Source organism: Pimephales promelas, chromosome 12 (genome assembly GCF_988280905.1).
Source record: "Pimephales promelas chromosome 12, fPimPro1.hap1.1, whole genome shotgun sequence".
NCBI classification, from domain to species: domain Eukaryota; kingdom Metazoa; phylum Chordata; class Actinopteri; order Cypriniformes; family Leuciscidae; genus Pimephales; species Pimephales promelas.
In genome coordinates this window covers 12,486,619-12,511,008 of record NC_142780.1, presented here as the reverse complement: position 1 = coordinate 12,511,008, position 24,390 = coordinate 12,486,619, and the positions used below count along the sequence as shown (strand labels likewise).

The window sequence follows — 24,390 nt, the reverse complement described above, 5'->3', positions numbered from 1 at the left end:
AATTACCCAAAGTCTGTAGAGTACAAAAAGACCAAAGGGCTGCATCTCAGCAGTGTGACTAGCTGTTGAACAATGGCAGGAAGTTGGTCTGCTGTTCAGTCTCTGGCAATTTGTGTTTGGTTCTGTGCTTTCTGTCATGCTGTTCCAAAGTGGAGTGATCTGCCCCGGAATCCTCAAGCTCTGATGTTCCAGCAAACTAACCAGCAGTTTCAGAAGCCAGTTCAACAGCAAGCTAGTCAATGGTTTCCTCAAAAAGTTCAAAAGCCAGTTCAACAGCAAGCTAATCAATGGTTTCCTCAGAAAGTTCAAAAGCCAGTTCAACAGCAAGCTAGTCAACAGTTTCCTCAGCAGGTTCAACAGCAAGCTAGTCAACAGTTTCCTCAGCAGTTTCAACAGCAAGCTAGTCAACAGTTTCCTCAGCAGTTTCAACAGCAAGCTAGTCAACAGTTTCCTCAGCAGGTTCAACAGCAACAAGCTAGTCAACAGTTTCCTCAGCAGGTTCAACAGCAAGCTAGTCAACAGTTTCCTCAGCAGGTTCAACTGCGAGCAGGTCAACCGTTTCCTCAGTCAGTTCAACTGCAAGCAGGTCAACAGTTTCCTCAGTCATTTCAACTGCAAGCAGGTCAACAGTTTCCTCAGTCAGTTCAACTGCAAGCAGGTCAAGAGTTTCCTCAGTCTGTTCAACAGCAAGCAGGTCAAGAGTTTTCTCAGTCAGTTCAACAGCAAGCTAGTCAACGGTTTCCTCAGCAGTTTCACCCTAAGAACCCAGTGGTGAAGGCAGAGCCCCTTGACAAATGTACTGTAGCTGATTATGAGCAGATCCAATGTGGACCACCTGGTATCAGTGGTGCTGAGTGTGCTGCTATCAACTGCTGCTTTAATGGACAGCAGTGTTACTATGGGAAGGCAGGTAAGAGTGTAGTCAATGTAGAGGCATTCATGTTACACCGGTCCTCTGCATTAACCTGCTCTTGTAACTCATTCCAGTGACTGTCCAGTGTATAAGAGATGGTCAGTTTGTGGTGGTGGTGGCTAGAGATGTTACGCTGCCTCGATTGAGCCTGGATTCAGTCCGTCTCCTGGGTGGAAATGATCCAGCTTGCAGTCCTGTGGGATCCACACCTTTCTTTGCTATATACCAGTTCCCAGTCACTGCATGTGGCACAAGCATGATGGTGAGTAGCTTCTTGTGGTTTTGTTCTGCATGGCTTAGAATGGATTACATGCCAACAATGTTACTATTTGCAGGAGGACAGTGGCTATGTGGTGTATGAAAACAGAATGACCTCCTCATATGAAGTGGGTGTCGGACCACTTGGTTCCATCACAAGGGACAGCCATTTTGAGTAAGTGACGTACGCTTTATCATAAATGTGAATCAATGACAAATGCTACAAGCTCACTGTTTGTCGCCCAGGCTTCTCTTCCAGTGTAGGTACTCTGGTACCTCTGTGGAAGCTCTGGTTGTGGAGGTCAACACCGTTCCTCCACCTCCACCAGTAGCTGTGCCTGGACCCCTCAGGGTGGAGCTTAGACTGGCAAATGGTCAATGTGTCACCAAAGGCTGTGCAGAAGGTAAGGGTTTGTCCCAAGCATGCCTAAATTCTTTCTAAAATTCCAGTTTCTAGTTAAACCCTGCATTCTTCCTCAGGGGACGAGGCGTACACGTCCTACAACAGTGACGCAGATTATCCAGTTACAAAAGTCCTGCGGGAGCCTGTGTATGTTGAGGTGCACATTTTGGAGAGGAACGACCCCAACATTGTCCTGATGATGGGACGTTGCTGGGCGACATCAACCCCCAGTCCACTCAGTCTACCCCAATGGGATCTTCTGGTTGATGGGTGAGTAAGGCCCATCTTTATCCATCTAGTGTGCTGTAAGGCATTTCTGACTGCCTCTTTACCTTTCAGATGCCCTTACCAGGATGATCGTTACCTGACCACATTGGTTCCAGTGGCTGGATCATCTGGTCTTCAGTTCCCTACCCACTACAAGCGCTTTGTTGTGAAGATGTTCACATTTGTAGATCCAGCATCACTGGCTCCTCTGCAGGAAACTGTATGCTCTGCAGCCTTACCTCAACCCTTAATATTAGCGCTTTTTACAGTGTATTCTACGGCTTAACCCTTTCCCCCCCCTCTGTTAGATCTTCATCCACTGTAGTACAGCGGTGTGCCATCCCTCCTCTGGCTCCTGTGAGCAAAGCTGCACTAGGAAAAGTGAGTGTTTGCCGTAAGTTGACTTCAGGAACCGAGAACTTATTTAAATGCCCCTCATGCTTCTACCACTTTTTACAGGAAGAGACGTGCACGTCAAGACCATCTCTAGTGGGCAAACTGTGGTGTCTAGTGGAGAAGTTAACCTGGTCAAGTGAAATTTGGTGTTTTAATAAAATTCATGAAACTCAACATGTTTCTCTTTGGTGTTCATTTCTGACTGGAGTTGGATGTTTCATGACTGACTGTTCTCAGTTTGACTTTCTAGGGCTGCACTACTAAGCCTTTTTCTTTTGTGCATTGGGATTCTTGACCTAAACAAGCCAAGTTTCTGCCTAAGCCATTTAAAGAAGCTATATGCAGCTTTCCCCCCCCAAAATAAATGTAACAATACCCTTTTTATTTTACCATTTTATGACTAAAACATCTCCTGATGATCATACTGACACCTTGTCCGCTCACAGTGGGTGCACCTATAAGCCTGTATCCTATCTTTCCTATTTTCTGTCGGGTCGGACTCTTCCCACGCTGTCTGCGGATGTGACTTCAAGCGCTTTCATGTTAAAACGTTTCAGATCACTCTGCCGCCACCGCTAGTCAGCAAGTAGCCTACACTCGAAAGCAGAACACTTTATCTCAAACAATGTTCTTACCTCTGTAAACAATGTTGACCACCTTGCAGCAGATGACTAGTGAAGTGTGCACGTAAAAGCGCGCGTTGCGAGAGCAGTTCTGTTTTTTGGCCACAGGTGTCAGTCGCAAGTTTAAATTTCAGGAAACGCACGTAGCCTCTTTAACTTTACAATTTGCCATGTTCTAGTTGTTAATTTGGGCCCCTGTTGATGTTCCACATATCAAATGAAGGTTTTAGCTACTGGCTGTTTGAGGCTTTACATAAGACTTTTTGTCTGGGCAAGCATAACTGCATATATTGATGCCAAACCCCCTTTAAGGTCACTTGTTGGCTTTTTGTAATGCTTTTTTATTTTTTTGTCACAAGTATAGAATCATATCTTGGGATAAAGGATGAGTACAGGGTGATAGTGGTTTTATTCCAGGCTAGTCTGAGTAATGTTTATTGAAAAGTAGACTTTATTTAAGCATTAATCCCTTAACTGTTGTATCGCAAGTTGTTCGACCATTTCTATAGCTGGCGCTTGAGCAACCATGGCATCGGTGCATGTTTGTTGAAAATATTTGGCAAAGGGATGGATGATTACATGTTTTGAATCATCAATTTAAGCAGCTTTTGAGGTTCTTATCCAGAATGTGAGATGAAATTCTTGCTGGTATATCTTTGTTTACAGACTTTGTGGGCTGCGCTTATTTCTTTGCGCTGTCCATTTAGTTGTCGTAAGCGGGAAAACCTCTCTACGATTGCGTATGTTGATTATTTTCACAGCTTGAACATGATGGCTGCACAAATAGATTTTGAAATGGCATGCACAGTTTTTATTATATTTCTTCTGTGGTATTGTAATTTTAGGGATGGAAAAAAAATTATCATAATACAAACATAACTAAAATGCAGGATACTATTTGTGTGTCTTGCGGAACAAAACTCACAATTTCGGGACTGTCCCGCAGAATGCGGGAGAGGTGGTCATCCTATGTTGTCATCCGCCCACGAAAATATCAAAAGGAAAAACGTTTCTCTTTTTAGCACATCGTTGTTATTGAATCATACCCTGAATATACAGGCCTGTTGCCACAAGAACTCTATGATGTGTTTCGAAGAAAAAATCAATCCAGAATAGCTGAAACATCTAATAGAATATTCAGCTACTGACGGTGAAAAAATAAGGCTGAATTCAAAATGGCAGAAATTGTACTGGCATACTATTCTAAAAAAAGCTCAATGTGGTTTTATGTATGTTCAAATGGGTGGAAAAAACAAGTAAAAATGGAATCACCTAGTTGCGTAAACTCCCACTCTGGGGTGCAAGTCTGGAGAATCATGACTATTAATGTAGAGGGAGGGATTATCATTAATTACCCAAAGTCTGTAGAGTACAAAAAGACCAAAGGGCTGCATCTCAGCAGTGTGACTAGCTGTTGAACAATGGCAGGAAGTTGGTCTGCTGTTCAGTCTCTGGCAATTTGTGTTTGGTTCTGTGCTTTCTGTCATGCTGTTCCAAAGTGGAGTGATCTGCCCCGGAATCCTCAAGCTCTGATGTTCCAGCAAACTAACCAGCAGTTTCAGAAGCCAGTTCAACAGCAAGCGAGTCAATGGTTTCCTCAAAAAGTTCAAAAGCCAGTTCAACAGCAAGCTAGTCAACAGTTTCCTCAGCAGGTTCAACAGCAAGCTAGTCAACAGTTTTCTCAGCAGTTTCAACAGCAAGCTAGTCAACAGTTTCCTCAGCAGTTTCAACAGCAAGCTAGTCAACAGTTTCCTCAGCAGGTTCAACAGCAAGCTAGTCAACAGTTTCCTCAGCAGGTTCAACAGCAAGCTAGTCAACAGTTTCCTCAGCAGGTTCAACAGCAAGCTAGTCAACAGTTTCCTCAGCAGGTTCAACAGCAAGCTAGTCAACAGTTTCCTCAGCAGGTTCAACAGCAAGGTAGTCAACAGTTTCCTCAGCAGGTTCAACAGCAAGCAGGTCAACAGTTTCCTCAGTCAGTTCAACTGCAAGCAGGTCAACAGTTTCCTCAGTCAGTTCAACTGCAAGCAGGTCAACAGTTTCCTCAGTCTGTTCAACAGCAAGCAGGTCAAGAGTTTTCTCAGTCAGTTCAACAGCAAGCTAGTCAACGGTTTCCTCAGCAGTTTCACCCTAAGTACCCAGTGGTGAAGGCAGAGCCCCTTGACAAATGTACTGTAGCTGATTATGAGCAGATCCAATGTGGACCACCTGGTATCAGTGGTGCTGAGTGTGCTGCTATCAACTGCTGCTTTAATGGACAGCAGTGTTACTATGGGAAGGCAGGTAAGAGTGTAGAGTCAATGTAGAGGCATTCATGTTACACTGGTCCTCTGCATTAACCTGCTCTTGTAACTCATTCCAGTGACTGTCCAGTGTATAAGAGATGGTCAGTTTGTGGTGGTGGTGGCTAGAGATGTTACGCTGCCTCGATTGAGCCTGGATTCAGTCCGTCTCCTGGGTGGAAATGATCCAGCTTGCAGTCCTGTGGGATCCACACCTTTCTTTGCTATATACCAGTTCCCAGTCACTGCATGTGGCACAAGCATGATGGTGAGTAGCTTCTTGTGGTTTTGTTCTGCATGGCTTAGAATGGATTACATGCCAACAATGTTACTATTTGCAGGAGGACAGTGGCTATGTGGTGTATGAAAACAGAATGACCTCCTCATATGATGTGGGTGTCGGACCACTTGGTTCCATCACAAGGGACAGCCATTTTGAGTAAGTGACGTACGCTTTATCATAAATGTGAATCAATGACAAATGCTACAAGCTCACTGTTTGTCGCCCAGGCTTCTCTTCCAGTGTAGGTACTCTGGTACCTCTGTGGAAGCTCTGGTTGTGGAGGTTAACACCGTTCCTCCACCTCCACCAGTAGCTGCGCCTGGACCCCTCAGGGTGGAGCTTAGACTGGCAAATGGTCAATGTGTCACCAAAGGCTGTGCAGAAGGTAAGGGTTTGTCCCAAGCATGCCTAAATTCTTTCTAAAATTCCAGTTTCTAGTTAAACCCTGCATTCTTCCTCAGGGGACGAGGCGTACACGTCCTACTACAGTGACGCAGATTATCCAGTTACAAAAGTCCTGCGGGAGCCTGTGTATGTTGAGGTGCACATTTTGGAGAGGAACGACCCCAACATTGTCCTGATGCTGGGACGTTGCTGGGCGACATCAACCCCCAGTCCACTCAGTCTACCCCAATGGGATCTTCTGGTTGATGGGTGAGTAAGGCCCGTCTTTATCCATCTAGTGTGCTGTAAGGCATTTCTGACTGCCTCTTTACCTTTCAGATGCCCTTACCAGGTTGATCGTTACCTGACCACATTGGTTCCAGTGGCTGGATCATCTGGTCTTCAGTTCCCTACCCACTACAAGCGCTTTGTTGTGAAGATGTTCACATTTGTAGATCCAGCATCACTGGCTCCTCTGCAGGAAACCGTATGCTCTGCAGCCTTACCTCAACCCTTAATATTAGCGCTTTTTACAGTGTATTCTACGGCTTAACCCTTTCCCCCCCTCTGTTAGATCTTCATCCACTGTAGTACAGCGGTGTGCCATCCCTCCTCTGGCTCCTGTGAGCAAAGCTGCACTAGGAAAAGTGAGTGTTTGCCGTAAGTTGACTTCAGGAACCGAGAACTTATTTGAATGCCCCTCATGCTTCTACCACTTTTTACAGGAAGAGACGTGCACGTCAAGACCATCTCTAGTGGGCAAACTGTGGTGTCTAGTGGAGAAGTTAACCTGGTCAAGTGAAATTTGGTGTTTTAATAAAATTCATGAAACTCAACATGTTTCTCTTTGGTGTTCATTTCTGACTGGAGTTGGATGTTTCATGACTGACTGTTCTCAGTTTGACTTTCTAGGGCTGCACTACTAAGCCTTTTTCTTTTGTGCATTGGGATTCTTGACAAGCCAATTTCTGCCTAAGCCATTTAAAGAAGCTATATGCAGCTTTTCCCCCCCAAAATAAACGTAACAATACCCTTTTTATTTTACCATTTTATGACTAAAACATCTCCTGATGATCATACTGACACCTTGTCCGCTCACAGTGGGTGCACCTATAAGCCTGTATCCTATCTTTCCTATTTTCTGTCGGGTCGGACTCTTCCCGCGCTGTCTGCGGATGTGACGTCAAGCGCTTTCATGTTAAAACGTTTCAGATCACTCTGCCGCCACCGCTAGTCAGCAAGTAGCCTACACTCGCAAGCAGAACACTTTATCTCAAACAATGTTCTTACCTCTGTAAACAATGTTGACCTCCTTGCAGCAGATTACTAGTGAAGTGTGCACGTAAAAGCGCGCGTTGCTAGAGCAGTTTTGTTTTTTGGCCACAGGTGTCAGTCGCAAGTAAAAATTTTTTAGGAAACGCACGTAGCCTCTTTAACTTTACAATTTGCCAAGTTCTAGTTGTTAATTTGGGCCCCTGTTGATGTTCCACATATCAAATGAAGGTTTTAGCTACTGGCTGTTTGAGGCTTTACATAAGACTTTTTGTCTGGACAAGCATAACTGCATATATTGATGCCAAACCCCCTTTAAGGTCACTTGTTGGCTTTTTGTAATGCTTTTTTCTTTTTTTGTCACAAGTATAGAATCATATCTTGGGATAAAGGATGAGTACAGGGTGATAGTGGTTTTATTCCAGGCTAGTCTGAGTAATGTTTATTGAAAAGTAGACTTTATTTAAGCATTAATCCCTTAACTGTTGTATCGCAAGTTGTTCGACCATTTCTATAGGTGGCGCTTGAGCAACCATGGCATCGGTGCATGTTTGGTGAAAATATTTGGCAAAGGGATGGATGATTACATGCTTTGAATCATCAATTTAAGCAGCTTTTGAGGTTCTTATCCAGAATGTGAGATGAAATTCTTGCTGGTATATCTTTGTTTACAGACTTTGTGGGCTGCACTTATTTCTTTGCGCTGTCCATTTAGTTGTCGTAAGCGGGAAAACCTCTCTACGATTGCGTATGTTGATTATTTTCACAGCTTGAACATGATGGCTGCACAAATAGATTTTGAAATGGCATGCACAGTTTTTATTATATTTCTTCTGTGGTATTGTAATTTTAGGGATGGAAAAAAAATTATCATAATACAAACATAACTGAAATGCAGGATACTATTTGTGTCTTGCGGAACAAAACTCACAATTTCGGGACTGTCCCGCAGAATGCGGGAGAGGTGGTCATCCTATGTTGTCATCCGCCCACGAAAATAACAAAAGGAAAAACGTTTCTCTTTTTAGCACATCGTTGTTATTGAATCATACCCTGAATATACAGGCCTGTTGCCACGAGAACTCTATGATGTGTTTCGAAGAAAAAAATCAATCCAGAATAGCTAAAACATCTAATATAATATTCAGCTACTGACGGGGAAAAAATAAGGCTGAATTCAGAATGGCAGAAATTGTACTGGCATACTATTCTAAAAAAAGCTCAATGTGGTTTTATGTATGTTCAAATGGGTGGAAAAAACAAGTAAAAATGGAATCACCTAGTTGCGTAAACTCCCACTCTGGGGTGCAAGTCTGGAGAATCATGACTATTAATGAAGAGGGAGGGATTATCATTAATTACCCAAAGTCTGTAGAGTACAAAAAGACCAAAGGGCTGCATCTTAGCAGTGTGACTAGCTGTTGAACAATGGCAGGAAGTTGGTCTGCTGTTCAGTCTCTGGCAATTTGTGTTTGGTTCTGTGCTTTCTGTCATGCTGGTCCAAAGTGGAGTGATCTGCCCCGGAATCCTCAAGCTCTGATGTTCCAGCAAACTAACCAGCAGTTTCAGAAGCCAGTTCAACAGCAAGCTAGTCAATGGTTTCCTCAAAAAGTTCAAAAGCCAGTTCAACAGCAAGCTAATCAATGGTTTCCTCAGAAAGTTCAAAAGCCAGTTCAACAGCAAGCTAGTCAACAGTTTCCTCAGCAGGTTCAACAGCAAGCTAGTCAACAGTTTTCTCAGCAGTTTCAACAGCAAGCTAGTCAACAGTTTCCTCAGCAGGTTCAACTGCAAGCAGGTCAACAGTTTCCTCAGTCAGTTCAACTGCAAGCAGGTCAACAGTTTCCTCAGTCAGTTCAACTGCAAGCAGGTCAACAGTTTCCTCAGTCAGTTCAACTGCAAGCAGGTCAACAGTTTCCTCAGTCAGTTCAACTGCAAGCAGGTCAAGAGTTTCCTCAGTCTGTTCAACAGCAAGCAGGTCAAGAGTTTTCTCAGTCAGTTCAACAGCAAGCTAGTCAACGGTTTCCTCAGCAGTTTCACCCTAAGTACCCAGTGGTGAAGGCAGAGCCCCTTGACAAATGTACTGTAGCTGATTATGAGCAGATCCAATGTGGACCACCTGGTATCAGTGGTGCTGAGTGTGCTGCTATCAACTGCTGCTTTAATGGACAGCAGTGTTACTATGGGAAGGCAGGTAAGAGTGTAGAGTCAATGTAGAGGCATTCATGTTACACTGGTCCTCTGCATTAACCTGCTCTTGTAACTCATTCCAGTGACTGTCCAGTGTATAAGAGATGGTCAGTTTGTGGTGGTGGTGGCTAGAGATGTTACGCTGCCTCGATTGAGCCTGGATTCAGTCCGTCTCCTGGGTGGAAATGATCCAGCTTGCAGTCCTGTGGGATCCACACCTTTCTTTGCTATATACCAGTTCCCAGTCACTGCATGTGGCACAAGCATGATGGTGAGTAGCTTCTTGTGGTTTTGTTCTGCATGGCTTAGAATGGATTACATGCCAACAATGTTACTATTTGCAGGAGGACAGTGGCTATGTGGTGTATGAAAACAGAATGACCTCCTCATATGAAGTGGGTGTCGGACCACTTGGTTCCATCACAAGGGACAGCCATTTTGAGTAAGTGACGTACGCTTTATCATAAATGTGAATCAATGACAAATGCTACAAGCTCACTGTTTGTTGCCCAGGCTTCTCTTCCAGTGTAGGTACTCTGGTACCTCTGTGGAAGCTCTGGTTGTGGAGGTTAACACCGTTCCTCCACCTCCACCAGTAGCTGCGCCTGGACCCCTCAGGGTGGAGCTTAGACTGGCAAATGGTCAATGTGTCACCAAAGGCTGTGCAGAAGGTAAGGGTTTGTCCCAAGCATGCCTAAATTCTTTCTAAAATTCCAGTTTCTAGTTAAACCCTGCATTCTTCCTCAGGGGACGAGGCGTACACGTCCTACTACAGTGACGCAGATTATCCAGTTACAAAAGTCCTGCGGGAGCCTGTGTATGTTGAGGTGCACATTTTGGAGAGGAACGACCCCAACATTGTCCTGATGCTGGGACGTTGCTGGGCGACATCAACCCCCAGTCCACTCAGTCTACCCCAATGGGATCTTCTGGTTGATGGGTGAGTAAGGCCCGTCTTTATCCATCTAGTGTGCTGTAAGGCATTTCTGACTGCCTCTTTACCTTTCAGATGCCCTTACCAGGATGATCGTTACCTGACCACATTGGTTCCAGTGGCTGGATCATCTGGTCTTCAGTTCCCTACCCACTACAAGCGCTTTGTTGTGAAGATGTTCACATTTGTAGATCCAGCATCACTGGCTCCTCTGCAGGAAACCGTATGCTCTGCAGCCTTGCCTCAACCCTTAATATTAGCGCTTTTTACAGTGTATTCTATGGCTTAACCCTTTCCCCCCCTCTGTTAGATCTTCATCCACTGTAGTACAGCGGTGTGCCATCCCTCCTCTGGCTCCTGTGAGCAAAGCTGCACTAGGAAAAGTGAGTGTTTGCCGTAAGTTGACTTCAGGAACCGAGAACTTATTTGAATGCCCCTCATGCTTCTACCACTTTTTACAGGAAGAGACGTGCACGTCAAGACCATCTCTAGTGGGCAAACTGTGGTGTCTAGTGGAGAAGTTAACCTGGTCAAGTGAAATTTGGTGTTTTAATAAAATTCATGAAACTCAACATGTTTCTCTTTGGTGTTCATTTCTGACTGGAGTTGGATGTTTCATGACTGACTGTTCTCAGTTTGACTTTCTAGGGCTGCACTACTAAGCCTTTTTCTTTTGTGCATTGGGATTCTTGACCTAAACAAGCCAAGTTTCTGCCTAAGCCATTTAAAGAAGCTATATGCAGCTTTTCCCCCCCAAAATAAACGTAACAATACCCTTTTTATTTTACCATTTTATGACTAAAACATCTCCTGATGATCATACTGACACCTTGTCCGCTCACAGTGGGTGCACCTATAAGCCTGTATCCTATCTTTCCTATTTTCTGTCGGGTCGGACTCTTCCCGCGCTGTCTGCGGATGTGACGTCAAGCGCTTTCATGTTAAAACGTTTCAGATCACTCTGCCGCCACCGCTAGTCAGCAAGTAGCCTACACTCGCAAGCAGAACACTTTATCTCAAACAATGTTCTTACCTCTGTAAACAATGTTGACCTCCTTGCAGCAGATGACTAGTGAAGTGTGCACGTAAAAGCGCGCGTTGCGAGAGCAGTTCTGTTTTTTGGCCACAGGTGTCAGTCGCAAGTTTAAATTTCAGGAAACGCACGTAGCCTCTTTAACTTTACAATTTGCCAAGTTCTAGTTGTTAATTTGGGCCCCTGTTGATGTTCCACATATCAAATGAAGGTTTTAGCTACTGGCTGTTTGAGGCTTTACATAAGACTTTTTGTCTGGACAAGCATAACTGCATATATTGATGCCAAACCCCCTTTAAGGTCACTTGTTGGCTTTTTGTAATGCTTTTTTCTTTTTTTGTCACAAGTATAGAATCATATCTTGGGATAAAGGATGAGTACAGGGTGATAGTGGTTTTATTCCAGGCTAGTCTGAGTAATGTTTATTGAAAAGTAGACTTTATTTAAGCATTAATCCCTTAACTGTTGTATCGCAAGTTGTTCGACCATTTCTATAGGTGGCGCTTGAGCAACCATGGCATCGGTGCATGTTTGTTGAAAATATTTGGCAAAGGGATGGATGATTACATGCTTTGAATCATCAATTTAAGCAGCTTTTGAGGTTCTTATCCAGAATGTGAGATGAAATTCTTGCTGGTATATCTTTGTTTACAGACTTTGTGGGCTGCGCTTATTTCTTTGCGCTGTCCATTTAGTTGTCGTAAGCGGGAAAACCTCTCTACGATTGCGTATGTTGATTATTTTCACAGCTTGAACATGATGGCTGCACAAATAGATTTTGAAATGGCATGCACAGTTTTTATTATATTTCTTCTGTGGTATTGTAATTTTAGGGATAGAAAAAAAATTATCATAATACAAACATAACTGAAATGCAGGATACTATTTGTGTCTTGCGGAACAAAACTCACAATTTCGGGACTGTCCCGCAGAATGCGGGAGAGGTGGTCATCCTATGTTGTCATCCGCCCACGAAAATATCAAAAGGAAAAACGTTTCTCTTTTTAGCACATCGTTGTTATTGAATCATACCCTGAATATACAGGCCTGTTGCCACGAGAACTCTATGATGTGTTTCGAAGAAAAAAATCAATCCAGAATAGCTAAAACATCTAATATAATATTCAGCTACTGACGGGGAAAAAATAAGGCTGAATTTAGAATGGCAGAAATTGTACTGGCATACTATTCTAAAAAAAGCTCAATGTGGTTTTATGTATGTTCAAATGGGTGGAAAAAACAAGTAAAAATGGAATCACCTAGTTGCGTAAACTCCCACTCTGGGGTGCAAGTCTGGAGAATCATGACTATTAATGTAGAGGGAGGGATTATCATTAATTACCCAAAGTCTGTAGAGTACAAAAAGACCAAAGGGCTGCATCTCAGCAGTGTGACTAGCTGTTGAACAATGGCAGGAAGTTGGTCTGCTGTTCAGTCTCTGGCAATTTGTGTTTGGTTCTGTGCTTTCTGTCATGCTGTTCCAAAGTGGAGTGCTCTGCCCCGGAATCCTCAAGCTCTGATGTTCCAGCAAACTAACCAGCAGTTTCAGAAGCCAGTTCAACAGCAAGCTAGTCAATGGTTTCCTCAAAAAGTTCAAAAGCCAGTTCAACAGCAAGCTAATCAATGGTTTCCTCAGAAAGTTCAAAAGCCAGTTCAACAGCAAGCTAGTCAACAGTTTCCTCAGCAGGTTCAACAGCAAGCTAGTCAACAGTTTTCTCAGCAGTTTCAACAGCAAGCTAGTCAACAGTTTCCTCAGCAGTTTCAACAGCAAGCTAGTCAACAGTTTCCTCAGCAGTTTCAACAGCAAGGTAGTCAACAGTTTCCTCAGCAGGTTCAACAGCAAGCAGGTCAACAGTTTCCTCAGTCAGTTCAACTGCAAGCAGGTCAACAGTTTCCTCAGTCAGTTCAACTGCAAGCAGGTCAACAGTTTCCTCAGTCAGTTCAACTGCAAGCAGGTCAACAGTTTCCTCAGTCAGTTCAACTGCAAGCAGGTCAACAGTTTCCTCAGTCAGTTCAACTGCAAGCAGGTCAAGAGTTTCCTCAGTCTGTTCAACAGCAAGCAGGTCAAGAGTTTTCTCAGTCAGTTCAACAGCAAGCTAGTCAACGGTTTCCTCAGCAGTTTCACCCTAAGTACCCAGTGGTGAAGGCAGAGCCCCTTGACAAATGTACTGTAGCTGATTATGAGCAGATCCAATGTGGACCACCTGGTATCAGTGGTGCTGAGTGTGCTGCTATCAACTGCTGCTTTAATGGACAGCAGTGTTACTATGGGAAGGCAGGTAAGAGTGTAGAGTCAATGTAGAGGCATTCATGTTACACCGGTCCTCTGCATTAACCTGCTCTTGTAACTCATTCCAGTGACTGTCCAGTGTATAAGAGATGGTCAGTTTGTGGTGGTGGTGGCTAGAGATGTTACGCTGCCTCGATTGAGCCTGGATTCAGTCCGTCTCCTGGGTGGAAATGATCCAGCTTGCAGTCCTGTGGGATCCACACCTTTCTTTGCTATATACCAGTTCCCAGTCACTGCATGTGGCACAAGCATGATGGTGAGTAGCTTCTTGTGGTTTTGTTCTGCATGGCTTAGAATGGATTACATGCCAACAATGTTACTATTTGCAGGAGGACAGTGGCTATGTGGTGTATGAAAACAGAATGACCTCCTCATATGAAGTGGGTGTCGGACCACTTGGTTCCATCACAAGGGACAGCCATTTTGAGTAAGTGACGTACGCTTTATCATAAATGTGAATCAATGACAAATGCTACAAGCTCACTGTTTGTCGCCCAGGCTTCTCTTCCAGTGTAGGTACTCTGGTACCTCTGTGGAAGCTCTGGTTGTGGAGGTCAACACCGTTCCTCCACCTCCACCAGTAGCTGCGCCTGGACCCCTCAGGGTGGAGCTTAGACTGGCAAATGGTCAATGTGTCACCAAAGGCTGTGCAGAAGGTAAGGGTTTGTCCCAAGCATGCCTAAATTCTTTCTAAAATTCCAGTTTCTAGTTAAACCCTGCATTCTTCCTCAGGGGACGAGGCGTACACGTCCTACTACAGTGACGCAGATTATCCAGTTACAAAAGTCCTGCGGGAGCCTGTGTATGTTGAGGTGCACATTTTGGAGAGGAACGACCCCAACATTGTCCTGATGCTGGGACGTTGCTGGGCGACATCAACCCCCAGTCCACTCAGTCTACCCCAATGGGATCTTCTGGTTGATGGGTGAGTAAGGCCCGTCTTTATCCATCTAGTGTGCTGTAAGGCATTTCTGACTGCCTCTTTACCTTTCAGATGCCCTTACCAGGATGATCGTTACCTGACCACATTGGTTCCAGTGGCTGGATCATCTGGTCTTCAGTTCCCTACCCACTACAAGCGCTTTGTTGTGAAGATGTTCACATTTGTAGATCCAGCATCACTGGCTCCTCTGCAGGAAACCGTATGCTCTGCAGCCTTACCTCAACCCTTAATATTAGCGCTTTTTACAGTGTATTCTACGGCTTAACCCTTTCCCCCCCTCTGTTAGATCTTCATCCACTGTAGTACAGCGGTGTGCCATCCCTCCTCTGGCTCCTGTGAGCAAAGCTGCACTAGGAAAAGTGAGTGTTTGCCGTAAGTTGACTTCAGGAACCGAGAACTTATTTAAATGCCCCTCATGCTTCTACCACTTTTTACAGGAAGAGACGTGCACGTCAAGACCATCTCTAGTGGGCAAACTGTGGTTTCTAGTGGAGAAGTTAACCTGGTCAAGTGAAATTTGGTGTTTTAATAAAATTCATGAAACTCAACATGTTTCTCTTTGGTGTTCATTTCTGACTGGAGTTGGATGTTTCATGACTGACTGTTCTCAGTTTGACTTTCTAGGGCTGCACTACTAAGCCTTTTTCTTTTGTGCATTGGGATTCTTGACCTAAACAAGCCAAGTTTCTGCCTAAGCCATTTAAAGAAGCTATATGCAGCTTTCCCCCCCCCCCCAAAATAAACGTAACAATACCCTTTTTATTTTACCATTTTATGACTAAAACATCTCCTGATGATCATACTGACACCTTGTCCGCTCACAGTGGGTGCACCTATAAGCCTGTATCCTATCTTTCCTATTTTCTGTCGGGTCGGACTCTTCCCGCGCTGTCTGCGGATGTGACGTCAAGCGCTTTCATGTTAAAACGTTTCAGATCACTCTGCCGTCACCGCTAGTCAGCAAGTAGCCTACACTCGCAAGCAGAACACTTTATCTCAAACAATGTTCTTACCTCTGTAAACAATGTTGACCTCCTTGCAGCAGATGACTAGTGAAGTGTGCACGTAAAAGCGCGCGTTGCGAGAGCAGTTCTGTTTTTTGGCCACAGGTGTCAGTCGCAAGTTTAAATTTCAGGAAACGCACGTAGCCTCTTTAACTTTACAATTTGCCAAGTTCTAGTTGTTAATTTGGGCCCCTGTTGATGTTCCACATATCAAATGAAGGTTTTAGCTACTGGCTGTTTGAGGCTTTACATAAGACTTTTTGTCTGGACAAGCATAACTGCATATATTGATGCCAAACCCCCTTTAAGGTCACTTGTTGGCTTTTTGTAATGCTTTTTTCTTTTTTTGTCACAAGTATAGAATCATATCTTGGGATAAAGGATGAGTACAGGGTGATAGTGGTTTTATTCCAGGCTAGTCTGAGTAATGTTTATTGAAAAGTAGACTTTATTTAAGCATTAATCCCTTAACTGTTGTATCGCAAGTTGTTCGACCATTTCTATAGGTGGCGCTTGAGCAACCATGGCATCGGTGCATGTTTGTTGAAAATATTTGGCAAAGGGATGGATGATTACATGCTTTGAATCATCAATTTAAGCAGCTTTTGAGGTTCTTATCCAGAATGTGAGATGAAATTCTTGCTGGTATATCTTTGTTTACAGACTTTGTGGGCTGCGCTTATTTCTTTGCGCTGTCCATTTAGTTGTCGTAAGCGGGAAAACCGCTCTACGATTGCGTATGTTGATTATTTTCACAGCTTGAACATGATGGCTGCACAAATAGATTTTGAAATGGCATGCACAGTTTTTATTATATTTCTTCTGTGGTATTGTAATTTTAGGGATGGAAAAAAAAATTATCATAATACAAACATAACTGAAATGCAGGATACTATTTGTGTCTTGCGGAACAAAACTCACAATTTCGGGACTGTCCCGCAGAATGCGGGAGAGGTGGTCATCCTATGTTGTCATCCGCCCACGAAAATATCAAAAGGAAAAACGTTTCTCTTTTTAGCACATCGTTGTTATTGAATCATACCCTGAATATACAGGCCTGTTGCCACGAGAACTCTATGATGTGTTTCGAAGAAAAAATCAATCCAGAATAGCTAAAACATCTAATATAATATTCAGCTACTGACGGGGAAAAAATAAGGCTGAATTCAGAATGGCAGAAATTGTACTGGCATACTATTCTAAAAAAAGCTCAATGTGGTTTTATGTATGTTCAAATGGGTGGAAAAAACAAGTAAAAATGGAATCACCTAGTTGCGTAAACTCCCACTCTGGGGTGCAAGTCTGGAGAATCATGACTATTAATGTAGAGGGAGGGATTATCATTAATTACCCAAAGTCTGTAGAGTACAAAAAGACCAAAGGGCTGCATCTCAGCAGTGTGACTAGCTGTTGAACAATGGCAGGAAGTTGGTCTGCTGTTCAGTCTCTGGCAATTTGTGTTTGGTTCTGTGCTTTCTGTCATGCTGTTCCAAAGTGGAGTGATCTGCCCCGGAATCCTCAAGCTCTGATGTTCCAGCAAACTAACCAGCAGTTTCAGAAGCCAGTTCAACAGCAAGCTAGTCAATGGTTTCCTCAAAAAGTTCAAAAGCCAGTTCAACAGCAAGCTAATCAATGGTTTCCTCAGAAAGTTCAAAAGCCAGTTCAACAGCAAGCTAGTCAACAGTTTCCTCAGCAGGTTCAACAGCAAGCTAGTCAACAGTTTTCTCAGCAGTTTTCTCAGCAGTTTCAACAGCAAGCTAGTCAACAGTTTCCTCAGCAGGTTCAACAGCAAGGTAGTCAACAGTTTCCTCAGCAGGTTCAACAGCAAGCAGGTCAACAGTTTCCTCAGTCAGTTCAACTGCAAGCAGGTCAACAGTTTCCTCAGTCAGTTCAACTGCAAGCAGGTCAACAGTTTCCTCAGTCAGTTCAACTGCAAGCAGGTCAACAGTTTCCTCAGTCAGTTCAACTGCAAGCAGGTCAAGAGTTTCCTCAGTCTGTTCAACAGCAAGCAGGTCAAGAGTTTTCTCAGTCAGTTCAACAGCAAGCTAGTCAACGGTTTCCTCAGCAGTTTCACCCTAAGTACCCAGTGGTGAAGGCAGAGCCCCTTGACAAATGTACTGTAGCTGATTATGAGCAGATCCAATGTGGACCACCTGGTATCAGTGGTGCTGAGTGTGCTGCTATCAACTGCTGCTTTAATGGACAGCAGTGTTACTATGGGAAGGCAGGTAAGAGTGTAGAGTCAATGTAGAGGCATTCATGTTACACCGGTCCTCTGCATTAACCTGCTCTTGTAACTCATTCCAGTGACTGTCCAGTGTATAAGAGATGGTCAGTTTGTGGTGGTGGTGGCTAGAGATGTTACGCTGCCTCGATTGAGCCTGGATTCAGTCCGTCTCCTGGGTGGAAATGATCCAGCTTGCAGTCCTGTGGGATCCACACCTTTCTTTGCTATATACCAGTTCCCAGTCACTGCATGTGGCACAAGCATGATGGTGAGTAGCTTCTTGTGGTTTTGTTCTGCATGGCTTAGAATGGATTACATGCCAACAATGTTACTATTTGCAGGAGGACAGTGGCTATGTGGTGTATGAAAACAGAATGACCTCCTCATATGAAGTGGGTGTCGGACCACTTGGTTCCATCACAAGGGACAGCCATTTTGAGTAAGTGACGTACGCTTTATCATAAATGTGAATCAATGACAAATGCTACAAGCTCACTGTTTGTCGCCCAGGCTTCTCTTCCAGTGTAGGTACTCTGGTACCTCTGTGGAAGCTCTGGTTGTGGAGGTCAACACCGTTCCTCCACCTCCACCAGTAGCTGCGCCTGGACCCCTCAGGGTGGAGCTTAGACTGGCAAATGGTCAATGTGTCACCAAAGGCTGTGCAGAAGGTAAGGGTTTGTCCCAAGCATGCCTAAATTCTTTCTAAAATTCCAGTTTCTAGTTAAACCCTGCATTCTTCCTCAGGGGACGAGGCGTACACGTCCTACTACAGTGACGCAGATTATCCAGTTACAAAAGTCCTGCGGGAGCCTGTGTATGTTGAGGTGCACATTTTGGAGAGGAACGACCCCAACATTGTCCTGATGCTGGGACGTTGCTGGGCGACATCAACCCCCAGTCCACTCAGTCTACCCCAATGGGATCTTCTGGTTGATGGGTGAGTAAGGCCCGTCTTTATCCATCTAGTGTGCTGTAAGGCATTTCTGACTGCCTCTTTACCTTTCAGATGCCCTTACCAGGATGATCGTTACCTGACCACATTGGTTCCAGTGGCTGGATCATCTGGTCTTCAGTTCCCTACCCACTACAAGCGCTTTGTTGTGAAGATGTTCACATTTGTAGATCCAGCATCACTGGCTCCTCTGCAGGAAACCGTATGCTCTGCAGCCTTACCTCAACCCTTAATATTAGCGCTTTTTACAGTGTATTCTACGGCTTAACCCTTTCCCCCCCTCTGTTAGATCTTCATCCACTGTAGTACAGCGGTGTGCCATCCCTCCTCTGGCTCCTGTGAGCAAAGCTGCACTAGGAAAAGTGAGTGTTTGCCGTAAGTTGACTTCAGGAACCGAGAACTTATTTAAATGCCCCTCATGCTTCTACCACTTTTTACAGGAAGAGACGTGCACGTCAAGACCATCTCTAGTGGGCAAACTGTGGTTTCTAGTGGAGAAGTTAACCTGGTCAAGTGAAATTTGGTGTTTTAATAAAATTCATGAAACTCAACATGTTTCTCTTTGGTGTTCATTTCTGACTGGAGTTGGATGTTTCATGACTGACTGTTCTCAGTTTGACTTTCTAGGGCTGCACTACTAAGCCTTTTTCTTTTGTGCATTGGGATTCTTGACCTAAACAAGCCAAGTTTCTGCCTAAGCCATTTAAAGAAGCTATATGCAGCTTTCCCCCCCCCCCAAAATAAACGTAACAATACCCTTTTTATTTTACCATTTTATGACTAAAACATCTCCTGATGATCATACTGACACCTTGTCCGCTCACAGTGGGTGCACCTATAAGCCTGTATCCTATCTTTCCTATTTTCTGTCGGGTCGGACTCTTCCCGCGCTGTCTGCGGATGTGACGTCAAGCGCTTTCATGTTAAAACGTTTCAGATCACTCTGCCGTCACCGCTAGTCAGCAAGTAGCCTACACTCGCAAGCAGAACACTTTATCTCAAACAATGTTCTTACCTCTGTAAACAATGTTGACCTCCTTGCAGCAGATGACTAGTGAAGTGTGCACGTAAAAGCGCGTGTTGCGAGAGCAGTTCTGTTTTTTGGCCACAGGTGTCAGTCGCAAGTTTAAATTTCAGGAAACGCACGTAGCCTCTTTAACTTTACAATTTGCCAAGTTCTAGTTGTTAATTTGGGCCCCTGTTGATGTTCCACATATCAAATGAAGGTTTTAGCTACTGGCTGTTTGAGGCTTTACATAAGACTTTTTGTCTGGACAAGCATAACTGCATATATTGATGCCAAACCCCCTTTAAGGTCACTTGTTGGCTTTTTGTAATGCTTTTTTCTTTTTTTGTCACAAGTATAGAATCATATCTTGGGATAAAGGATGAGTACAGGGTGATAGTGGTTTTATTCCAGGCTAGTCTGAGTAATGTTTATTGAAAAGTAGACTTTATTTAAGCATTAATCCCTTAACTGTTGTATCGCAAGTTGTTCGACCATTTCTATAGGTGGCGCTTGAGCAACCATGGCATCGGTGCATGTTTGGTGAAAATATTTGGCAAAGGGATGGATGATTACATGCTTTGAATCATCAATTTAAGCAGCTTTTGAGGTTCTTATCCAGAATGTGAGATGAAATTCTTGCTGGTATATCTTTGTTTACAGACTTTGTGGGCTGCGCTTATTTCTTTGCGCTGTCCATTTAGTTGTCGTAAGCGGGAAAACCGCTCTACGATTGCGTATGTTGATTATTTTCACAGCTTGAACATGATGGCTGCACAAATAGATTTTGAAATGGCATGCACAGTTTTTATTATATTTCTTCTGTGGTATTGTAATTTTAGGGATGGAAAAAAAATTATCATAATACAAACATAACTGAAATGCAGGATACTATTTGTGTCTTGCGGAACAAAACTCACAATTTCGGGACTGTCCCGCAGAATGCGGGAGAGGTGGTCATCCTATGTTGTCATCCGCCCACGAAAATATCAAAAGGAAAAACGTTTCTCTTTTTAGCACATCGTTGTTATTGAATCATACCCTGAATATACAGGCCTGTTGCCACGAGAACTCTATGATGTGTTTCGAAGAAAAAATCAATCCAGAATAGCTAAAACATCTAATATAATATTCAGCTACTGACGGGGAAAAAATAAGGCTGAATTCAGAATGGCAGAAATTGTACTGGCATACTATTCTAAAAAAAGCTCAATGTGGTTTTATGTATGTTCAAATGGGTGGAAAAAACAAGTAAAAATGGAATCACCTAGTTGCGTAAACTCCCACTCTGGGGTGCAAGTCTGGAGAATCATGACTATTAATGTAGAGGGAGGGATTATCATTAATTACCCAAAGTCTGTAGAGTACAAAAAGACAAAGGGCTGCATCTCAGCAGTGTGACTAGCTGTTGAACAAAGGCAGGAAGTTGGTCTGCTGTTCAGTCTCTGGCAATTTGTGTTTGGTTCTGTGCTTTCTGTCATGCTGTTCCAAAGTGGAGTGATCTGCCCCGGAATCCTCAAGCTCTGATGTTCCAGCGAACTAACCAGCAGTTTCAGAAGCCAGTTCAACAGCAAGCTAGTCAATGGTTTCCTCAAAAAGTTCAAAAGCCAGTTCAACAGCAAGCTAATCAATGGTTTCCTCAGAAAGTTCAAAAGCCAGTTCAACAGCAAGCTAGTCAACAGTTTCCTCAGCAGGTTCAACAGCAAGCTAGTCAACAGTTTTCTCAGCAGTTTCAACAGCAAGCTAGTCAACAGTTTCCTCAGCAGGTTCAACAGCAAGCTAGTCAACAGTTTCCTCAGCAGGTTCAACAGCAAGGTAGTCAACAGTTTCCTCAGCAGGTTCAACAGCAAGCAGGTCAACAGTTTCCTCAGTCAGTTCAACTGCAAGCAGGTCAACAGTTTCCTCAGTCAGTTCAACTGCAAGCAGGTCAACAGTTTCCTCAGTCAGTTCAACTGCAAGCAGGTCAAGAGTTTCCTCAGTCTGTTCAACAGCAAGCAGGTCAAGAGTTTTCTCAGTCAGTTCAACAGCAAGCTAGTCAACGGTTTCCTCAGCAGTTTCACCCTAAGTACCCAGTGGTGAAGGCAGAGCCCCTTGACAAATGTACTGTAGCTGATTATGAGCAGATCCAATGTGGACCACCTGGTATCAGTGGTGCTGAGTGTGCTGCTATCAACTGCTGCTTTAATGGACAGCAGTGTTACTATGGGAAGGCAGGTAAGAGTGTAGAGTCAATGTAGAGGCATTCATGTTACACCGGTCCTCTGCATTAACCTGCTCTTGTAACTCATTCCAGTGACTGTCCAGTGTATAAGAGATGGTCAGTTTGTGGTGGTGGTGGCTAGAGATGTTACGCTGCCTCGATTGAGCCTGGATTCAGTCCGTCTCCTGGGTGGAAATGATCCAGCTTGCAGTCCTGTGGGATCCACACCTTTCTTTGCTATATACCAGTTCCCAGTCACTGCATGTGGCACAAGCATGATGGTGAGTAGCTTCTTGTGGTTTTGTTCTGCATGGCTTAGAATGGATTACATGCCAACAATGTTACTATTTGCAGGAGGACAGTGGCTATGTGGTGTATGAAAACAGAATGACCTCCTCATATGAAGTGGGTGTCGGACCACTTGGTTCCATCACAAGGGACAGCCATTTTGAGTAAGTGACGTACGCTTTATCATAAATGTGAATCAATGACAAATGCTACAAGCTCACTGTTTGTCGCCCAGGCTTCTCTTCCAGTGTAGGTACTCTGGTACCTCTGTGGAAGCTCTGGTTGTGGAGGTCAACACCGTTCCTCCACCTCCACCAGTAGCTGCGCCTGGACCCCTCAGGGTGGAGCTTAGACTGGCAAATGGTCAATGTGTCACCAAAGGCTGTGCAGAAGGTAAGGGTTTGTCCCAAGCATGCCTAAATTCTTTCTAAAATTCCAGTTTCTAGTTAAACCCTGCATTCTTCCTCAGGGGACGAGGCGTACACGTCCTACTACAGTGACGCAGATTATCCAGTTACAAAAGTCCTGCGGGAGCCTGTGTATGTTGAGGTGCACATTTTGGAGAGGAACGACCCCAACATTGTCCTGATGCTGGGACGTTGCTGGGCGACATCAACCCCCAGTCCACTCAGTCTACCCCAATGGGATCTTCTGGTTGATGGGTGAGTAAGGCCCGTCTTTATCCATCTAGTGTGCTGTAAGGCATTTCTGACTGCCTCTTTACCTTTCAGATGCCCTTACCAGGATGATCGTTACCTGACCACATTGGTTCCAGTGGCTGGATCATCTGGTCTTCAGTTCCCTACCCACTACAAGCGCTTTGTTGTGAAGATGTTCACATTTGTAGATCCAGCATCACTGGCTCCTCTGCAGGAAACCGTATGCTCTGCAGCCTTACCTCAACCCTTAATATTAGCGCTTTTTACAGTGTATTCTACGGCTTAACCCTTTCCCCCCCTCTGTTAGATCTTCATCCACTGTAGTACAGCGGTGTGCCATCCCTCCTCTGGCTCCTGTGAGCAAAGCTGCACTAGGAAAAGTGAGTGTTTGCCGTAAGTTGACTTCAGGAACCGAGAACTTATTTAAATGCCCCTCATGCTTCTACCACTTTTTACAGGAAGAGACGTGCACGTCAAGACCATCTCTAGTGGGCAAACTGTGGTTTCTAGTGGAGAAGTTAACCTGGTCAAGTGAAATTTGGTGTTTTAATAAAATTCATGAAACTCAACATGTTTCTCTTTGGTGTTCATTTCTGACTGGAGTTGGATGTTTCATGACTGACTGTTCTCAGTTTGACTTTCTAGGGCTGCACTACTAAGCCTTTTTCTTTTGTGCATTGGGATTCTTGACCTAAACAAGCCAAGTTTCTGCCTAAGCCATTTAAAGAAGCTATATGCAGCTTCCCCCCCCCCCCCAAAATAAACGTAACAATACCCTTTTTATTTTACCATTTTATGACTAAAACATCTCCTGATGATCATACTGACACCTTGTCCGCTCACAGTGGGTGCACCTATAAGCCTGTATCCTATCTTTCCTATTTTCTGTCGGGTCGGACTCTTCCCGCGCTGTCTGCGGATGTGACGTCAAGCGCTTTCATGTTAAAACGTTTCAGATCACTCTGCCGCCACCGCTAGTCAGCAAGTAGCCTACACTCGCAAGCAGAACACTTTATCTCAAACAATGTTCTTACCTCTGTAAACAATGTTGACCTCCTTGCAGCAGATGACTAGTGAAGTGTGCACGTAAAAGCGCGCGTTGCGAGAGCAGTTCTGTTTTTTGGCCACAGGTGTCAGTCGCAAGTTTAAATTTCAGGAAACGCACGTAGCCTCTTTAACTTTACAATTTGCCAAGTTCTAGTTGTTAATTTGGGCCCCTGTTGATGTTCCACATATCAAATGAAGGTTTTAGCTACTGGCTGTTTGAGGCTTTACATAAGACTTTTTGTCTGGACAAGCATAACTGCATATATTGATGCCAAACCCCCTTTAAGGTCACTTGTTGGCTTTTTGTAATGCTTTTTTCTTTTTTTGTCACAAGTATAGAATCATATCTTGGGATAAAGGATGAGTACAGGGTGATAGTGGTTTTATTCCAGGCTAGTCTGAGTAATGTTTATTGAAAAGTAGACTTTATTTAAGCATTAATCCCTTAACTGTTGTATCGCAAGTTGTTCGACCATTTCTATAGGTGGCGCTTGAGCAACCATGGCATCGGTGCATGTTTGGTGAAAATATTTGGCAAAGGG

General features: G+C 44.1%; 7 protein-coding genes across 9 annotated transcripts in view; 6 read left to right on the top strand and 1 right to left on the bottom strand.

Moving 5' to 3' along the window:
• Window positions 1-24,390, bottom strand: part of LOC148976950 (uncharacterized) — a 175,853-nt gene that overhangs the window by 49,451 nt on the left and 102,012 nt on the right. The window lies entirely within an intron of this gene.
• On the top strand, window positions 58-2,413 carry LOC120494951 (zona pellucida sperm-binding protein 4-like). Its single transcript, XM_089117508.1, has 8 exons — window positions 58-910; window positions 988-1,175; window positions 1,249-1,346; window positions 1,418-1,575; window positions 1,652-1,844; window positions 1,914-2,061; window positions 2,150-2,222; window positions 2,301-2,413. The coding sequence occupies exons 1-8, from the start codon at window positions 73-75 to the stop codon at window positions 2,375-2,377; spliced, it is 1,773 nt and encodes a 590-aa protein (XP_088973634.1). The 5' UTR covers window positions 58-72; the 3' UTR covers window positions 2,378-2,413.
• Window positions 4,282-6,644, top strand: LOC148976966 (zona pellucida sperm-binding protein 4-like). The gene is made up of 8 exons (XM_089117507.1): window positions 4,282-5,140; window positions 5,220-5,407; window positions 5,481-5,578; window positions 5,650-5,807; window positions 5,884-6,076; window positions 6,146-6,293; window positions 6,381-6,453; window positions 6,532-6,644. The coding sequence occupies exons 1-8, from the start codon at window positions 4,282-4,284 to the stop codon at window positions 6,606-6,608; spliced, it is 1,794 nt and encodes a 597-aa protein (XP_088973633.1). The 3' UTR covers window positions 6,609-6,644.
• On the top strand, window positions 8,507-10,737 carry LOC148976965 (zona pellucida sperm-binding protein 4-like). The gene is made up of 8 exons (XM_089118158.1): window positions 8,507-9,269; window positions 9,349-9,536; window positions 9,610-9,707; window positions 9,779-9,936; window positions 10,013-10,205; window positions 10,275-10,422; window positions 10,510-10,582; window positions 10,661-10,737. The coding sequence occupies exons 1-8, from the start codon at window positions 8,507-8,509 to the stop codon at window positions 10,735-10,737; spliced, it is 1,698 nt and encodes a 565-aa protein (XP_088974284.1).
• On the top strand, window positions 12,641-14,979 carry LOC148976964 (zona pellucida sperm-binding protein 4-like). Its single transcript, XM_089118156.1, has 8 exons — window positions 12,641-13,511; window positions 13,591-13,778; window positions 13,852-13,949; window positions 14,021-14,178; window positions 14,255-14,447; window positions 14,517-14,664; window positions 14,752-14,824; window positions 14,903-14,979. The coding sequence occupies exons 1-8, from the start codon at window positions 12,641-12,643 to the stop codon at window positions 14,977-14,979; spliced, it is 1,806 nt and encodes a 601-aa protein (XP_088974282.1).
• Window positions 16,872-19,165, top strand: LOC148976963 (zona pellucida sperm-binding protein 4-like). The gene is made up of 8 exons (XM_089118155.1): window positions 16,872-17,697; window positions 17,777-17,964; window positions 18,038-18,135; window positions 18,207-18,364; window positions 18,441-18,633; window positions 18,703-18,850; window positions 18,938-19,010; window positions 19,089-19,165. The coding sequence occupies exons 1-8, from the start codon at window positions 16,887-16,889 to the stop codon at window positions 19,163-19,165; spliced, it is 1,746 nt and encodes a 581-aa protein (XP_088974281.1). The 5' UTR covers window positions 16,872-16,886.
• LOC120494950 (zona pellucida sperm-binding protein 4-like) lies at window positions 21,063-23,336 on the top strand. The gene is made up of 8 exons (XM_089118154.1): window positions 21,063-21,868; window positions 21,948-22,135; window positions 22,209-22,306; window positions 22,378-22,535; window positions 22,612-22,804; window positions 22,874-23,021; window positions 23,109-23,181; window positions 23,260-23,336. The coding sequence occupies exons 1-8, from the start codon at window positions 21,181-21,183 to the stop codon at window positions 23,334-23,336; spliced, it is 1,623 nt and encodes a 540-aa protein (XP_088974280.1). The 5' UTR covers window positions 21,063-21,180.

Bases quoted from the DNA above. Each gene is read 5' to 3' on its own strand.
- LOC120494951 (XM_089117508.1), top strand. From the start codon at position 73: ATGGCAGGAAGTTGGTCTGCTGTTCAGTCTCTGGCAATTTGTGTTTGG. The intron at 1,845-1,913 runs GTGAGTAAGGCC...TTTACCTTTCAG, and splicing joins TGGGATCTTCTGGTTGATGG to ATGCCCTTACCAGGATGATC. The intron at 2,223-2,300 runs GTGAGTGTTTGC...CACTTTTTACAG, and splicing joins GCAAAGCTGCACTAGGAAAA to GAAGAGACGTGCACGTCAAG.
- LOC148976966 (XM_089117507.1), top strand. From the start codon at position 4,282: ATGGCAGGAAGTTGGTCTGCTGTTCAGTCTCTGGCAATTTGTGTTTGG. The intron at 5,141-5,219 runs GTAAGAGTGTAG...AACTCATTCCAG, and splicing joins GTGTTACTATGGGAAGGCAG to TGACTGTCCAGTGTATAAGA. The intron at 6,077-6,145 runs GTGAGTAAGGCC...TTTACCTTTCAG, and splicing joins TGGGATCTTCTGGTTGATGG to ATGCCCTTACCAGGTTGATC.
- LOC148976965 (XM_089118158.1), top strand. From the start codon at position 8,507: ATGGCAGGAAGTTGGTCTGCTGTTCAGTCTCTGGCAATTTGTGTTTGG. The intron at 9,270-9,348 runs GTAAGAGTGTAG...AACTCATTCCAG, and splicing joins GTGTTACTATGGGAAGGCAG to TGACTGTCCAGTGTATAAGA. The intron at 10,423-10,509 runs GTATGCTCTGCA...CCCCTCTGTTAG, and splicing joins TGGCTCCTCTGCAGGAAACC to ATCTTCATCCACTGTAGTAC.
- LOC148976964 (XM_089118156.1), top strand. From the start codon at position 12,641: ATGGCAGGAAGTTGGTCTGCTGTTCAGTCTCTGGCAATTTGTGTTTGG. The intron at 13,950-14,020 runs GTAAGTGACGTA...TTTGTCGCCCAG, and splicing joins ACAAGGGACAGCCATTTTGA to GCTTCTCTTCCAGTGTAGGT. The intron at 14,665-14,751 runs GTATGCTCTGCA...CCCCTCTGTTAG, and splicing joins TGGCTCCTCTGCAGGAAACC to ATCTTCATCCACTGTAGTAC.
- LOC148976963 (XM_089118155.1), top strand. From the start codon at position 16,887: ATGGCAGGAAGTTGGTCTGCTGTTCAGTCTCTGGCAATTTGTGTTTGG. The intron at 17,965-18,037 runs GTGAGTAGCTTC...TACTATTTGCAG, and splicing joins CATGTGGCACAAGCATGATG to GAGGACAGTGGCTATGTGGT. The intron at 18,851-18,937 runs GTATGCTCTGCA...CCCCTCTGTTAG, and splicing joins TGGCTCCTCTGCAGGAAACC to ATCTTCATCCACTGTAGTAC.
- LOC120494950 (XM_089118154.1), top strand. From the start codon at position 21,181: ATGTTCCAGCGAACTAACCAGCAGTTTCAGAAGCCAGTTCAACAGCAA. The intron at 22,307-22,377 runs GTAAGTGACGTA...TTTGTCGCCCAG, and splicing joins ACAAGGGACAGCCATTTTGA to GCTTCTCTTCCAGTGTAGGT. The intron at 23,022-23,108 runs GTATGCTCTGCA...CCCCTCTGTTAG, and splicing joins TGGCTCCTCTGCAGGAAACC to ATCTTCATCCACTGTAGTAC.